This window comes from Topomyia yanbarensis, chromosome 2 (genome assembly GCF_030247195.1).
Source record: "Topomyia yanbarensis strain Yona2022 chromosome 2, ASM3024719v1, whole genome shotgun sequence".
NCBI classification, from domain to species: Eukaryota; Metazoa; Arthropoda; class Insecta; order Diptera; family Culicidae; genus Topomyia; species Topomyia yanbarensis.
In genome coordinates, this window is record NC_080671.1 from 366,659,129 (window position 1) to 366,676,699 (window position 17,571).

At 38.3% G+C, this 17,571-nt stretch overlaps 1 protein-coding gene across 1 annotated transcript in view; it reads left to right on the plus strand.

The window, feature by feature from the left end:
• The first annotated feature begins 733 nt into the window (after positions 1-733).
• The window catches only part of LOC131684448 (PDZ domain-containing protein 8), a 61,969-nt gene continuing 45,131 nt past the window's right edge, over positions 734-17,571 (plus strand). Inside the window, exon 1 of the mRNA XM_058967341.1 lies at positions 734-1,702. Coding sequence (XP_058823324.1) covers positions 1,529-1,702 — 174 coding nt within the window. The 5' untranslated portion in view covers positions 734-1,528. The remainder of the gene's footprint in view (positions 1,703-17,571) is intronic.

The window sequence follows — 17,571 nt, forward strand, 5'->3', positions numbered from 1 at the left end:
TCCAGCACTTTTTTGTGAGAAACCAACTCAGTTACATCGAAAATGTTTGTTTGAAGCAACTAACCTGGGTTCGTTTCTAGGCACTCATGCGCAAACGACATAAGAAAAGAAATTGAATGAACACTTCCTTCCGGCATTACCCGGCATGACATGTGCAATTGTATCGCAATAGCTTGCTTGAACTGGCCCTTGTACCTAATGAATACAGCCCAGATTGAACCGTTTTTGATTTATAAAACATCACAATTTGTTCAACTGTCGTGTCGTAATCATAAATATACACGTTTGTCTCTCACAATGAATGGATTAGAACCGCTTTGTATATGAAGGGCACAATACCTAGAGTATCAACTAGGGATTTTGCGATTATATTCCTAAATATCAACTGAAACACTCAATTTGAAAACGAATTTGGAGTTACATATTCAACATAACTCACTCAGTGTATGTGTCTTGCTTACGTCTCTATCCATTTTATTCGTATCCCATCTGCTCACTACAACACCGTGCAGCATGAGCTACCCAAGCGATTGCGACTCTACATAGTATTGTCGCAATCCGCCTACCTACACTATATGCTACCCACCCATTAGTCAGGCCTGCGCACCCGGTGGGAGACTATGATGCATGCTGCGTTGCGAACATGTCACAGCACATATCGAGCGACTCAGGCAACATCTTTTTGCGATTCTGTTGTGTAGTGGCAACCTGCCTGACGGCAAGTGTCACTCGCTGCACACAGTCTCATCTCAACATCAGTCCGATCCAAGTGCTCTTTGACAGTAGAAGTTCAATCACATATTTTTTCTTGCCTTGGCTTTGCGGTTCGGACGGGTTGTGGGTATTTTATTCAAACAACGACTAGCAGTAGTTAATTTGTGCCGTGATAATTTGTTATGCATTTGTGCTATTTTCATCACTCAGTGGTAATTTTATTTACGGTGAATCGGTTAGTGCGACTCACGAAACAATTACTATAGCTATGTTGCTAAACGAGCATTATTGTTGACACTTCATGCAAACAAGATGAAATTAGTGGGAAGCTACAAAGAAGCAGTTTATGTTGCTGTTATGTTGATGCTACTGCCACAGTAGTTCCTGTCCTGCTTCGCTGGTCGAAGTTATATTACCCCGTCGTAAGATTGTGCGCTACGAAAATGTCAAAATCGATGAAAAGCAAAAAGTGTTTGTATTGTTTTAGACTGATAAGGATGGCCTCTGCGTGAAATTTATGTTTCCTCGTTGAAAAAAAAATCGAGGCGTGAAAACGGTGCCGTACTTCCGTACGACCAGCATTTTGTGGCCTAGTCTGTGTTAGTTTTTGTGAGTGAAAAGTAAAGGCATCATCGCCCGGTGGTGCTGCACCCCGAAAATTTAAGGCGGGCGGAAAGAACCAGCAAGCCCGACAAAGAAAGTAGCGATAAAAGTGTTTACCTAATTAGTTTTTTTGAAGCGAACAAGTGACACCGGGCAGATAATTTGAAAACTAGGCCAAGCGCAGATTTAGAGGGAGACTACCAGGTCAGCAATGGATCTGGCTAATCTGTTTCTGCTTTGTCTGATGTCCTGCGTGATAGGTGCCGTGCTGATGCTGCTGATCCAGTATTATGCTTTCGTGCGGTACTTTCACCTACCTGAACTGGACGCGGAGCAGGAGCAGTGTCGGCAGTCGGCGCTGAGCGAGCCCTACGTGCTACCGGATGTAAGTGTTGATTGGGAAAGTTGGTCTAGTGCGGGAAATTTTACGGTTTGCGCTCAGATGGTAGAAGTTTTATGTTTGCACTGTCCTTGTTCTATGATTAGAATGTGGATAGTAATGTGTGAACCATGCGTAAATTACAGTGGTCATACGGCATTGTAAACAACCTGTATACTGAATTATAGTGTATGCCTGTTTACATAATTTTCGTAATTTTATATTCAAACTAATACATTACGATAACATCGATGGTTCTATATAAAGTACACCCTTGTTCCTTGCAGAAGCGATTACTTGTCTCATCGAATTCACTGTACGGAGAACGTACTGTGCTTGCACCTTCCATAGTAAGGATATTTTCAGTATAAACAATATCATTTAAAAGAATTCTGTACTTGTTTTAGTTAGATATATAGCTCTTAAATTAATCAGGCATTTCACTGATGTAAAACATAACGGGGTCAGTAGTTTTTGAAAACTCTTAGCGGCAAATTTCCAATAGAATTAATTAATATAAAGTGGCTAAACGTTTGCAAGATAACGGTTAGACTCGTTCAATAATACCTAAAGATACACATACCCAAGATATTCTATACATTGAAAGTTTACAAATAACAATCATAAAAAGCTAAAAAAATACAAATTCAGACTTTTTTAACTAACGCTCATTCCCGGTAGTAAAAGTAGTGGTAATTTTAAATTGCAAATGCATTTCTCAGATCTCTATGTGGTGCTATTTTGCAAAAAGTAAGGGAGATTGAGGAGACTTCATCTCCGGGGAGACTTGATGTGTGTTGTGTTGTTTCATCTGAACATAAATTTATTTTCTACAATAAAAGAGATATTGGGCATGTCTAACTAAATTTTCACTGAATTAAAAATAAAGTCTCAGAAAAACTAAAGATTTATTTTCTTAATTTTCAAATTTTTAAAGAAATGATAAAATCACTCACTACATGCTATACTTTTACATACAAAATCCCAGGGAAACGATTATAGGAACTCGTTATGATTGACCTGCTTTTTTTTGTTCAACTATATTTTTACTGAAGTTTACTGAAAAAGATGCTATGGATTCACTTGATCCCTTCAAATTTGTGGAGATTTGATCCCCTTCGCCATGATGCATACTCACCATTGAACATAACAAAATTCACCCCGAAACAATTGAAGTAATTGTTGCCAGAAAATAACAAAAATAATGTGTCGAAAATGAGCGCTTCGTCATGCAGAAATTTAACTGTAATTGTTAACTACAATATAAGTAGCAACCATGCATCTCACATTTGACGTTCCCCAACCTCAACAGACAGTTTTGAAATAATGGAGTTTAGGGGAATTCGTAAAAAAGTCAGATAGAACATTTAATAACATTTAGTAACAAAAATAATATCTAATCACGATAATCCCTCTCCTAGGTTGACGGGTTTGACGGTATTGCCAACATCTTCAAGCATATTTGAGCAGACACCTACTTTAAGATGGTTATTGCATTACGCCTCGATAATGGTGCATCGAGGAGACCGAGAGGGCTTATGGGCCTTTTTTATGTTTTTTGTTATTTCATACTCTGCACCAGCCCAAACTAACAGTCAGCTAAGAGCCTGTGCACACTGGCGTGTCCGATTGGCAGGTCGCCGTGGATTGACTTTTTCTGTGGGCTGTGTTTGCAGACATTGTTCAACAGCTTAACGGCTCTCTTTTTGAGCACGGCTCGCAGTGGGAGTCATTGCGTGTCGATTTGTCGGTCGACCGCATCAACGTGCACAGGTGCATTAAAAAAAATAACAGTTGAGCCCTATTCGTTCTGTTGTGTTGTAATAATTGTAGTTTTTAGTACTAGTGTAAAATTGTTATGTGCTGGTCGTATGTCTATCTGTGTATGTGTTCCTCTGAGTATTTGTGACATATGGGTCAGGGAATGGATGCAGAACTGGCTTATATGATAGAATAGTGGGTAATCCTTCTTTGGATCACTTTTTACCGGTTTTAAAATCGTGCATTCGATTCGACTCATTCGGATTGGATAAATGAAGGTACCGTCATCATGCATTATATAGATGCTAGGGAATTATGCTTTATGAATTATTTTACCAGTTCGCGGCTAGCGATTTTCAGACCTCTTACTTTTATTTGTTTTAAAGTAACAAAAATTGAGAATTTTCCCTTAACTTACCCACAGCCGTCATTATAGTCGATAATTAATTTATACTTTCAAACATTGCATAAATGTTGGAAAAGCATACAGTAATTTTCGCTGCTATGAATAAAAAACTCGTTTCAAGATTTTATTTTAGGATAACAAGACGAGAACTAAAACATTTTCTTTCTAGCACTCGTTTTGAGCACTAGTCCAAACCAAAAAGGATTTACTTAAGTGAGCATAGATAACTTTTGTTGGCCAATGTAGAATTAACGATAGTTTGCAGCTAACATTACTGTAAATCCACTGTACTATTTAGATGTACGGTAGATTGTTCTTTCAAAATCGTTTACAAATCCAATAGAATTGCCATGACATTCGGTATTATCACACTCAATGACTATTTCTCACACTATTTCTCATTTGTCACTTGATACATTGATTTATCGTAAACAGTTTGTTTGCAACACTTTTAGAACTTTGTATGGCGAATATTTTTGCTGAAGTAACAAAGTTATTATCTCGTCTATTTGAAAAGTTATGAACGATTTGTTTGTTGAAAAATACGCCATTTTCAAAAGTTAATTTTTTATTTTACAGAAATAACGCTCCCGTAGATTTTTCACCAATAACTACAAAAGTTTCGATCTTTCAAATGAAATTAAAAGATTGAAAATCCATTTGCAAATTTGGGAGATATATAGCTTTAAAAAAAACCATTTTTGTTTTGAAAATCGCCTGTAACTATGCAACCAAAAGAGATAGAAACTTCATTGCTTCGGCAAAAATGTGTATTTACAAAAGTTCTAAAAACCTCTAGAATAAAGTATTAGCGAGAAATTAACACATAAAAAGATATTAATAGAAAACCAATTTTTAAAGAGCCACCCTACCTTAAATATTGCAAAAATCATAGCACATGAACCATTAGAGATAGCCACATAGTTTCTTAAGGAAAGTTGCTTCAATTTGATTGATTTATAACTTTGTAGTACATTATGTAGCTGAACTTTACATATCTAAGAAGTTGATACTTTGAATACCCTAACCACAAGGACCACCCTAATTCAACTAATATAAAAACCAACAAAGTTTGCCGAAGATACTATATATCTAAAACCAACAGTTTTGGCGCAAACAGTTTTGTCTTCCTAAATACAGCTTTGGGACCATAGTGCACTGGTCTATGCTCGGTGTCGTGGCCGACTGGATGATCGACGTAGATTGACTTTTGCTGTGTGCCATGTTTGCAAATATTGTTCTATTGGTGGTATTCGTGGACGGGGCTCACGGAGGGAGTTCGTCATCATGCATATACTAATTAAATTAATTTAATAATTAAATTAATTTAATAAAGTAGAATAAGTAGAAACCTATTAGTTGTAGCTTTGTGATAATCGTAGTTTTTTGTACTAGTGTACAACTATTATGTGCTAGTCGTATGTCTATCTATGTATGTATTCGTCTGAGTATTTGTGACAGTTGGGTCACGGAATGGATGCAGAACTGACGTATATGATAGAATAGTGGCTGATACTTCTGGTGATCAATCTGAGCATTTGGTTCTATTCATTCGGGACAGTCGGGTTGGCTAAATTAGGGTGCAATGAATTTACCGACGCACGTGAGTCATCCATTCTCGGCCAGCATAACAATTGTCGTTAATATAATAATATTAACATTTGATGCATTTAGACGAGTTTGATTGCATGTTGAATGTGTTTTTGATTAGTCTGTTTCTTTTGTACATCTATTAGTTTGCTTTTCCATTATTTATGTATACCAGAATAGTATTGTTCAATTTATACACTTCTATTCAAGCTCTTTACATCTTTTTTTCTTTGTTCGGCATGTTATGATTCATTTTATTAGTATACCTCTACTATACGCAATCTATACTCATATAGGTACGGACGCTCGTGGCCTTCGTGATAACACAAACCTGGCCTCGGGCGCGACCATGCAATTGCAATAATCCACGTATACTTGCGCCCGCGATTTCGCCTACATGAAGACTCCCCGGCAGTTAAGTAAACGTGGCATCTTTAAACTTTAAAATGTGGTCTCAAACATTAACCCACCACTCGCGCGATCATGAAACGGTCACGTCCGAAAGTTTTACCAGTCTGGACTAATGCCTTCAGTTGAACCAATCAAAAAAGTGAAACAACACGTTCCATGGTGACAAGACCTGGAACTCAAGTTTCTCCATAGGGAAACGGACTACCATCTGTAACATACACTAAAAATTAAGCATCAGATTCACGGTCCGCGCGCGATCAAATAAGAATACACGCTACATCATTATAAAATCAAAATTATACACGCGAAGTAACATACACGTGGCAAACACGTTAATATACAAATGCTTGAGCCCTTCGCGACCATCCCCGGCACCTACACCCGCGACCTCGTAAACATAATAACATCCCGGTGATAAAGTAAATGTCTCAGCTCCTATAAATTTTCAAACGCAGTCTCAAGCGTGAACCTAAAAACTCCCGCACTCGCACGATCATGAATCATGGACACCACGTTACATGGCGACATGACCGAGGACTCTAGTGATATGGGGTAACTTACTCCCTGTCAGAATGTGAATTGTACACCAAAAACTAACTATCAGAATGAAGGTCCGCGTGACCATCCAAGAACGCACGCGTATATAGGAAATGCCGCGGTTACAAAATCCAGGCTTGTACACGCGAAGTCACATGAACGCGAACACACGTGACAAACACGTTAACATACGAACGCTTAAGCCCTTCGCGATTAACAACGCACACCTACGTTCGCGATCGCGCAAACTTAATAACACCCCGGTAATAAGGAGAACGTTTAAGCACTCACGAAGTTTCAAACGCGAACCTACAAACGTCCGTTTTCGCGCGCTCATGAATCGGTCACGTCCGGAAACCATTACTCTCTGCCCTAATAACTTAGGTCCATACATTCAGTAGGACCAATCAAAAAATAAAGCACATATCCACCAGACAATACGTTCCATGGCGACATCACCAGGCACTCTAGTGATATGGAAGATCTCACACTCTTTTAGCTCACGGTCCGCGCGCGATTATCCAAGAACACATGCGAACATGCGAAAGGCACACGTTTATAAAATAGAATTTATACACGCGAAGCTACATACACGTTGGCACACGAGATATACAAACGCACACGCGATCGAACACGTTAACTACAAATGCTCGAGCCCTTGGCGATGATACCCGCGATCGCGAGTCCCTACGCCCGCACATATCTGAACCGTACAATGAATATCACATTCAGAATCACGGCCCGCTACAATTGGCCTAATGCAGTGTTTTAGTGTGCGACATTGCCTGTCTCGTCTGCAAATTGTAGTATGTGATTCTGACGGGGAGCCCTTCCGAGAACCTAGCTCTACAGCTCCAGTAGGACAACTCTCGAAAAAAAATTATATGACTATCAATTATCTCTAGAAACTTTATAAAACTACGAAAAATACTTAGTTTTTTTATCATTTAACGGAGCTGGATTGACAAATAAAAAAACTTGATCAAGTCTCCTCAGTCTCCCCTACACCTGTTGGGAAACTAGGGACACTTTTGAACTTGTGTCCAATATTGTATGTAGGACTATCCTGTCCAACCACAAAGCCTGGTCACTTTGAAATTGCCCTTCTATTTCGAAATATTTTATTTCATTCTTAGCGTAATTGACAGTTACAGGGCTAGTATTACGATCCTGCTGACCGCTAAGAATTCTGGGACTTGAATATATTACGACTGACCACTGACTTATTGCACCATCGTATCCTCTGAACCGCCAGACAAGGTACAGATAAACTATTGTCGCTCATCACCATTGACCTATTTTGGAAACGCAGGCCCGTGCGCACGGGGGGGGGGCGTTTGGGGGTTCAAGACCCCCCCCCCCATGAGCGTTTTGAATTACTTTTAAAAATGTATTATCTTACTGTCCAGGATAAAAAATATACTGCAAACCGTTTGGACACATAAAATGTCATTTGAGTTCGGTCACTCTAGAAACAAGTCAATGAAGAAACCAAGGACGAAACTTTGCGAGGGTGGCTGGAAAGGGATGTATGTCAAGTTGGACGGCTACTCTGAAGGATCGGTTAACGTTTCGACAAGCTTCGATATTAGCAAAAGTAGTGAGTAGACAGCAGATGTCGGTCAGCAGGCTAGCAACGGCAGTCAAAGAGGAAAAACACGAAGTTGGAGAAAATCGGGATATCGTTGTCTAGAGAAATTTTACCGCCAATGATTATTCCGTTAGAGTGGCAGCGAAATGGATCGCGAAAATGGGCATCGGTATAGGGTGAAATACTGCCGCCAAGAAGTTCTCAGCACCAGCTATCAGATAAATAGGAACGACTAGCATCAATAAGGATAAGAAACCCGGCGAATGTGGTTGTAAACAGATGCAAATCCTTATGGTCGACACCCTACGGATCGGTTCATGTCTCAACAGGGTACGATATTTGCAGCAGACCTGAGTACGTGAGATATATCGCGAAGGTTTGACAGCAAGTAAGGAAAAGTAGCTATGGATAAAAACATGACGATTAACACAAAACAAAATAAGCAAGAACACAATCCTTACTAAAGCAGTACTTAACGGTTGCCCCGGATGGATGAGGATTACGAGATACAAGAGGTTTATGTTCAGTCGGTTGGCTAAACAACTACTACAAAATAAACCGAATCCACCACGAGCCAGCAGGCAACGCACAGTGGTCGGAAATGCCAAAAACGTCACTAGAGGCCAAAATTCCCCACAATCTGATAAATATTAAATTGAGGCATGGCTTACTATGATTGAACTAGAAAAATTAACTTTTTATACTGACGAGATAGAAAGACACCAAGACACCATGTCTTCGATAAAGTTTTAGGAATGCTCATAATGAAGAATTTTGTTGAACAACTTGAGCTTTTAGGACTGAATGTTATCGATTTATAAAGCGTTTTCAAAGGCAAACCCCTTAAATTTAGCTTTTTAATATAGCTTTTTTCGCTGTGACTTTTCGTGCAAACAATGTTCCAGACAAATGTTGAGGTATTAAAACCACATTACACTAAGGTTTTTTTTACACGGTTTTTTTTTGCGCGGTTTTTTTTTACACGGCTTTTTTTACACGGTTTTCGCAATTAGCACGGTTTTTTTTTGCACGGTTTTCGCAATTAACACGGTTTTTCGCAAAAATATTCTAAGTCCTTTTAAAGGCAAAAGACAGACGATTTCTCAACCATTTTTTTGCACGGGTTTCGCAAAAATGGTCTAAGTCCTTTTGGAGGCAAAAAACTTAGACGATTTTTGATCAATTGTTTTTTTGCGCGGATTTCGCAATTAACACGGTTTTAGCAAAAATCCTTAAGAAGGCAAAAAACTTAGACGGTTTTTGACCAAGTTTTTTTTTGCACGGATTTTGAAATTTACACGGTGTCTGCTTTTCCATTTTGAATGCAAAGAATTTCGAAGATTTTTGGAAAAGTGGAAGTGATTGCTTTTGGAACAGCATTAACGAGTAGATGCCAAATGTTCATGTCTGAGACCATTTAGAAAACCAAGATGGCGACTTCCGGTTCAGTGGAATTCTGTGAAACCCCATCAATATGGCTATTTTTGGAACGGGACTGATGAGTGGCCTTCAGATATCGATGTTTAAGGCCATTTTGAAAACCAAGATGGCGACTTCCGGTGCAGTGGAATTCTCTGAAACCCCATAAATATGGGTATTTTTGGAACGGGATTGATGAGTGGACGTCAGATATCGATGTTTAAGGCCATTTTGAAAACCAAGATGGCGACTTCCGGTTCAGTAGAATTCTCTGAAACCCCATAAATATGGGTATTTTTGGAACGGGATTGATGAGTGGACGTCAGATATCAATGTTTAAGGCCATTTTGAAAACCAAGATGGCGACTTCCGGTTCAGTGGAATTCTCTGAAACCCCATCAATATGGATATTTTTGGAACGGGATTGATGAGTGGACGTCAGATATCGATGTTTAAGGCCATTTTGAAAACCAAGATGGCGACTTCCGGTTCAGTGGAATTCTCTGAAACCACATAAATATGGATATTTTTGGAACGGGATTGATGAGTGGACGTCAGATATCGATGTTTAAAGCCATTTTGGAAACCAAGATGGCGACTTCCGGTCCAGTGGAAGTCTCTGAAACCCCATTAATATGGGTATTTTTGGAACGGGATTGATGAGTGGCCTTCAGATATCGATGTTTAAGGCCATTTTGAAAACCAAGATGGCGACTTCCGGTTCAGTGGAATTCTCTGAAACCCCATCAATATAGATATTTTTGGAACGGGATTGATGAGTGGACGTCAGATATCGATGTTTAAGGCCATTTTGAAAACCAAGATGGCGACTTCCGGTTCAGTGGAATTCTCTGAAACCCCATAAATATGGGTATTTTTGGAACGGGATTGATGAGTGGACGTCAGATATCGATGTTTAAGGCCATTTTGAAAACCAAGATGGCGACTTCCGGTTCAGTGGAATTCTCTGAAACCCCATCAATATAGATATTTTTGGAACGCGATTGATGAGTGGACGTCAGATATCGATGTTTAAGGCCATTTTGAAAACCAAGATGGCGACTTCCGGTTCAGTGGAATTCTCTGAAACCCCATCAATATAGATATTTTTGGAACGCGATTGATGAGTGGACGTCAGATATCGATGTTTAAGGCCATTTTGAAAACCAAGATGGCGACTTCCGGTTCAGTGGAATTCTCTGAAACCCCATCAATATGGATATTTTTGGAACGGGATTGATGAGTGGACGTCAGATATCGATGTTTAAGGCCATTTTAAAAATCAAGAAGGCGACTTCCGGTTTAGTGGAATTCTCTATAACCCAATCAGCATGCATATTTTCAGAGCGGGCCTAATAGAGCGCATGATAGAGATCAGTGTCAGAGGCCATTTGGAAAACCAAGATGGCGACTTCAGGTTCATTGGAATTCTCTAAAATCGAATCAATATGGGTATTTTTGGAATGGAATTGACGAATAGACGCTAGATATCGGTGTCTGGTGCCATATTGAAATTCAAGATGGCGACTTCCAGTTCTGTGGAATTCTCCAAAGCCCAATCAATATGAGTATTTTTGGAACGGAATTGACGAGTAGGTGCCAAATATCAATGTCTGAGACCATTTCGAAAATCAAGATGGCTACTTCGGTTTAGTAAAATTTCATCATTTCATGTTTTCATCTAAGATGGTGACTTCTATTTTAGTGCCAAGACGATGTTTTAAATATAAAGACACGCGGCGAGAAAAACAGTAAATTTGGCTGCACGGTTTTACAAATTATTTGTCTGCTAGTTTTGGCAACCAGGAATATTGTGTAAACAGCGAGTGACTTGTAGTTTTAATGAATGCTTGGCGAATTCCTTTTTTGAAATATTTCCCACAATACTCAATCATGTAACTTGGAAACGCATTGATTTACGTTACTGAGCCTGTCTACATGTTTTTCGTTGCACTAGAAAAAATGTATCGAGGATGCAGGATGCAGACATGCATTTCTTTTCATTTCAATCTCGATACTCCCCACGCATTACTTCCTAAATCCGCCATATTTGTTTACATTGCTAGTTTGGAACCGTTGTTTTGGGTTCGATTGGAACTTTTGGCTTCAGTCTTCGCGCATCTCTATAAGCATCATCTCTGCTTTAGTGTACATCTCATTCATCTTAAGGGGGCGTCTGATGTAGTGGGCAAAAAAATCGACTTCTTTTCTATCCGCTTAATTGTTAGTATTGAGCCTCTAGAATAGTCTCCCGCAATCTCGGTGACCACGCTGAACTTCTTTTGTTTTAAACAGCCATGCATTCCTCGCGCGTATTTGCTGTGACACACGCAGATTTCAATCTATCGGCAACAATTTTCTTAAGACTGACAACGATAAAAATACAGTGTGAACATACACTTTAAACTACTTCCACCCAAATTTTTAAGAGAAAATACCAAATGGATTGTTTTCCACGTCATTTTTTCCGTGATGCAATTTGCTATGGAGTATCCTTTAATAGCGTTTTTTCGAAACCGCGTTTTTCAAATTGGTGAACACAATAACTCAAAAACTAATCAAAGAATTGACTTGATTTTTTTATGAAAATGCACAATATGTGTAGCCTGTCGGTGAACAACAGAAAACAGAATGAAAAAATTGTTCTCTCTATTATTTTGAAGAAAAGTGCACGAATTTTACAGAAAAATATGAGATTTTTCGGTTTACATGAAGCCATTTTCCTAAACTCGAACTTTTTTTTGGGTTCATCGAGTAACTACAAGTCTAAGCTTTACAAATTTTACTTAATTTGCTGTGTCAAACAATTTTATCAAGAGTCATCGTGTTAGCCGCGGCGCTCCTCGACGTGGAAATGGTTGGACGTCTACTCTTGGAACGCTCGTATGTGTGGCTCTGCGTGGCTGCCGACCCTATTCTGCGCGGCGTCAGACGTGATACGACTAATCTCACCTCACTCTACGTGACTGCACCCAATTCTGAAGAGTCACTTCGGGTGACGTGAGACTCCCATTTAACCGCAATGAGGAATCTCACCTCACCCGAGTCGACTCTCAGAATCGGGTGAGAAAAGTCACGTAAAGTGAGGTGAGTTTCGTCGTCTCACGTCACACGCCGCGCAGAATAAGGCCGTGCAAAAAATTTTTTCGTACAGAATAAACGTACAAATTTAAAGCTTAACATTACATAAAAGATGCATTGTTTCCTTGCCTTCAAAATCGTAAAACACAATAACTTTCGGTTTGAGCACTTTACACCAGACGCCCCCTTAATAACACTCCATGTTGTGACTTATACAGAATATCACTAAGCCGATAGTCTCAATGTTGTATTTCAAAATGGCCTCAGACATTGATCTCTATCATGCGCTCATTAGGCCCGCTCGGAAAATATGCATACTGATTGGGTTATTGAAAATTCTGTTAGACCGGAAGTCGTCATCTTGGTATTCCAAATGGCCTCAGGCATCGATATTTGGTGCCTAATCGTTAACACTGTACCGAAAACAACCATATTGTTAAAGTGCGGGACAAAAGGAAACCTCAAGATCCGACGTTTCCATTTTTCCAAAAACCTAAGGAATTGCAAAAAGCAAAAACCGTGCTACTTGCATAATCCGTGCAAAAAAATCTGTTCAAAAATCGTCTAAGTCTTTTGCCTTCAAAAGGACTTAGAACATTTTTGATAAAACTCCGAAATCATCCCTTTTCCTAAAATCGTCTAAGTCTTTTGCATTGAATGTAACGCGGTTTTTTTTGCACGATTTTCGGAATTAACGCGGTTTTTTTTGCACGGTTTTCTGAATTAACACGGTTTTTTTTTACACGGATTTCGCAATTAACGCGGTTTTTTTTACACGGATTTCGCAATTAACGCGGTTTTTTTTTACACGGATTTCGCAATTAACGCGGTTTTTTTTTGCACGGTTTTTTTTACACGGTACGTATCCCCCGTGTAAAAAAAAACCTTAGTGTATATTGTTGAAGACTACACGTAAAAATTAAATTATGGTTGAAGACTGCATGTAAAAATATTGTTGAACACTGCATATAAAAATTGTACCTGAAATCGGCGGCGCGGCGCACACCTCTTCTAAAAATACTAATTCGTTTTAGAGTTATTGAAGAATTATATATAAGTTCAACTGCGTATAAGAGAGAAAGGTGCGAACCAAAATGGACGTGCAGGCACTATTTTCAGTGTCCAGACTACGCATAATAAAGGTAAGAAAGTCTTAAGCTCATTTTGTAATGTTTTTTGCTTGGGTATTTTTTCTTCAACAATGTTATGTGGTTTTAATTCCTCCACATTTGTCTGGAGCACGGTTTGCACGAAAAGTCACAGTGGAAATACTTATTTAAAAAAACTAAATTTGAGAGTGTCGCCATAGAAAACGCTTTACAAATCAATAACATTAAATCCTACAAGTTCAATTAGTTTAACAAAATTCTTTATTACGAGGATTTCTAAAATTTTGTCAAAGACACCAACTTTCTACCTCGTCAGAATAAAAAGTTATTTTTTTTTAATTTGATCGTAGTAAGCCATGCCTAATTTTAATTTTGAAAAAGGTTGTGGGGAATATTCTTATGAACAATTCGTCCACAGATACCCTGTGAATATATTCGATGGTTTGGCCTCTAGTGAATTCAGTTCACGTTTTTGGGGTTTCTGACCACTATGCAGCGGTGTCTTCTGATGACTTCTTCTCGGTAACAAACATTTACCCAATTTGTTGAGCAGAGTCGTTTGGTTCACAAGACTAGGTCCAGGCCTCTGAAAAAATCTTCAAAGCTTGAGGGTTTCTATACGTTTTTTTTTTGGAAACGTATGAAAATTGAGAAACATTTATGAGCGAGAATAAATAGGTTATTTATTTCATCGCGCTTTCTCCTTGCTGATATTTTCAAAATTACACATTCGATAATCATTTGGAAATTAATCAAAAAATTAGGTCAATTATTTTATCATCACAAACTCGAAGAAGCGGCGAAAGAGAACAGAGTAAACCTACTGCCCGCTAGAGTCTATTAAAGTGAAAAGTTCAAATAGGTCCAAAAGTTATTCACTAAACAAGAGCAGTAAAGCATTGGAACGGCCAAACTTGCATCATCCATTTCTATAGAAAAAAAAACGGGACCATGGAGCACTGATATTGGTTAAGGAGTGACATCACCCGCAAAAAGCGTGTATGTACATATATAACGCGTATTGAATTAGTTATTTCTCGTTCGCGCATTGCTTGCTTAAATAAGCCTGTGACTAGCTACAGCCTGAGATAGTAGTGCATTTTCGCGAGTTAGACGGATTGAAACTGGTTAGTAACACAGCCAACATGTGAGCTGCGGGGATTTATTGGACGGCACACGGAGTCAATTATCATACGTATAATTGATAACTGTGAGCTCTTGGATCGGGGATTGATAATTACTATTCGTTGGATAGCTTGTAGATACATACGCTAACATTGGAACAAAAAAGCTTTGAACGATTTCTATGTGTTTTTAATCATACTTTTTTATAGAACTGATTCCAGTTCGGAATACATTACAAGCATCATACAGCATTTTCAGTTTGCCTGGTGGTGTTCTTTCTGCAATTATGGTGCAGTGAAGAGGCAAAACTGATTCGTTATTCAAAGGCACGCACCACGATATTTTCGAGCAGATCTATTGGTTTGCATTTCTCGAAAAAAAAAATCGTTTATCAACTCTCTGAATTTGCACCCCTTTTGTATGAGTAACATAATCAAGTATTGAAATTCTTGCTAACTCACGCTGATATCTGAATAAGATGAAGCGCACAATTCTCTGTCTTTCCGATTAAATATATCATTTTTTATAATTTGTTTATTTGACACAGCTCAATGCATTAGCTTAACGGAACCGTGGGTCTTTAAAAGATCTGCAAGATGGAAAACAATAAAAAAACGATTTATTAATGGGAATCTATCAGATCCCATGCGCAAGACTTGCTGTTGCGAGCGGAAATCTTTCTTCGTGTCGGGAAAATATTCCTTTCCTTGTCAACTGTAGGGCATTCATGTCCAGAGCTGTAGCCGTGTCTTCTGGTGCTCTTGGCGGAAAAGTCTTGTTTTGCGTCTCTTCTGTGTTTACTTTGGCTCAATTTCTTGATAACTTTTGAACAATAATTTAGTTTGTACATGGAAATGGCACACTTGTTCTGACTTATTTTATGACTTGTCCTCACAAAATTTATAAAGCCTTCTACTAAAGCTAGCATTTTTCGAGGTTGCCAACCCGTCTAACTGCCGCTTTGAATGCGAAGTTAAGTATCTGTAAGACAATCCAACAATCCAGACACCCTTACCTCAATCTTAGAACAAAATATACATACACAATGACGAACAGCATTTATGTGACTGTAATAGTGAATGCATGCATACAAAGCTGTAGTGTCTACATATTCAGTTGAAGATTATCTCTTTTGAGAATACCAACTTTCGCTTTGAGATAAATAATATAACAAGGTTTGGAATAGTTAACAATCAAACAAGGTAGTTTGTCCCAATTCCGAGATAAATTAAATTAAATCAGCTAGAAAATAATCTACAAATGTAACGTCAATGGCTTCAATAGGCTTAGGTCCTCCTTATGCACAGCAGCCTGAGTGGCATGGGCGTCGGTTTTTTCTATTTTCCTTTTGCACCTGTTCAAGTTCAATTTTGAACCAGTGTGCATTGGTGCGATATCCATATGGGCGTTACAGTTGTGTGCAAACGAGAGCGATTTATGATTTTGAGCGCATGTCGCCGTACGTTTATAACAGTCGGTCGAACGCTTGTTTTTTGGTAGCCTGAACAAATGTTGCTGTACTTTGGGCATAGTGGTTTTAGGCGCGTATGTATTCCGTGGGTTCAACGATAATAATGAACCGTCTACTTTTGCTTCAAAGAAATTGTTTGCTCTTGCCTGAGAGTGGAAAATGGACATAAATACAAATCAGGGGTTATTCGAATGATCTCCCGTTCTATTGTAATAATGTGCCTCTAGCCCATTTGAAAGGATTGATGGATGACTTTAAACCGGTTGCCAAAACTTTCAACCACGACGATTTTTTCTTGATGTGTAGAACAAAAGATTTTACATTCCAAATTAATTCATATCATGCTATGATTTATAAGTATTCAATGACAGAGTTACAAATATTCGAATTCATGGAATGAAAATTTATCATATTCAATCGCTTTCTTTTTCAATATTCGATTACGCACCGGAAACCGCAAACGAACAAACTACCCATTCATTTAGTGCAGGTTTACGTTTGTCTCCGATTATTGCACGAAGTGAAGGTGCAGCAACGAATAAAACGTGTCAAAGCAGTCCCTGGCACAATGTAAGCAAAGATAAATATTATTTTACATGTTTTACTAACATTTGAAAACAATTGCCTACATAATTAGTGAATTAAATATTATTGTACGATATTCAACTGAATGAAATCCATGTTATTTTTGAATGAATTTTTTTTATTCATAACGAGTCACATCAGGTTCATTTTCAGCCGCCCAAAACTATTTTAACTCTGTACAATGATTTTTTACACACGCCCTTAAAAATATTTACATCTCGCTAGATGCACATAAAAGGAGCGACACAATTCACTTAAATTTACGTTCAAGAACATGTAAAAATGCGTTTTGTTCACAATTCTCCATCTCCATTCTACCGAGTTTTACATCAAAAAGAGACACAATATTTTATTTCACATTTCAAAACATGTAAAACTCCATTATTAAACAGCAAAATACATTGCAATGTTGTTTACGTCAAATATAGTTTTCATTTTTCTAAGCGTGATGATTGTTTTGCTTAAATTTCAGTTCAAAAATCTTTTTAAGTTGTTCGCTTCTCGGACATGTTAAATACTTTTTACTCTTTTAAGCTTTCTACCAGACGATTGTTTAATAATTTACCGGTGGGTTTTGACAACAAATTTGTTTTGATCAGCTCTTGCGAACAGAAAAACCCGTCGACTAACATCTTTCATTAAGGGGTTATATAAAAAGTTGTGGCAAAAAAGTGAGCTAAGTTCGTGATTTTTTTTAAAGTGTTTTATTCAAATTTTATTTGAAAAAGGGAAAGACAGTTCGTTAGTAGTATTATCGAAGTTCGAAAAAAAACAGATTGAATTAAAAAA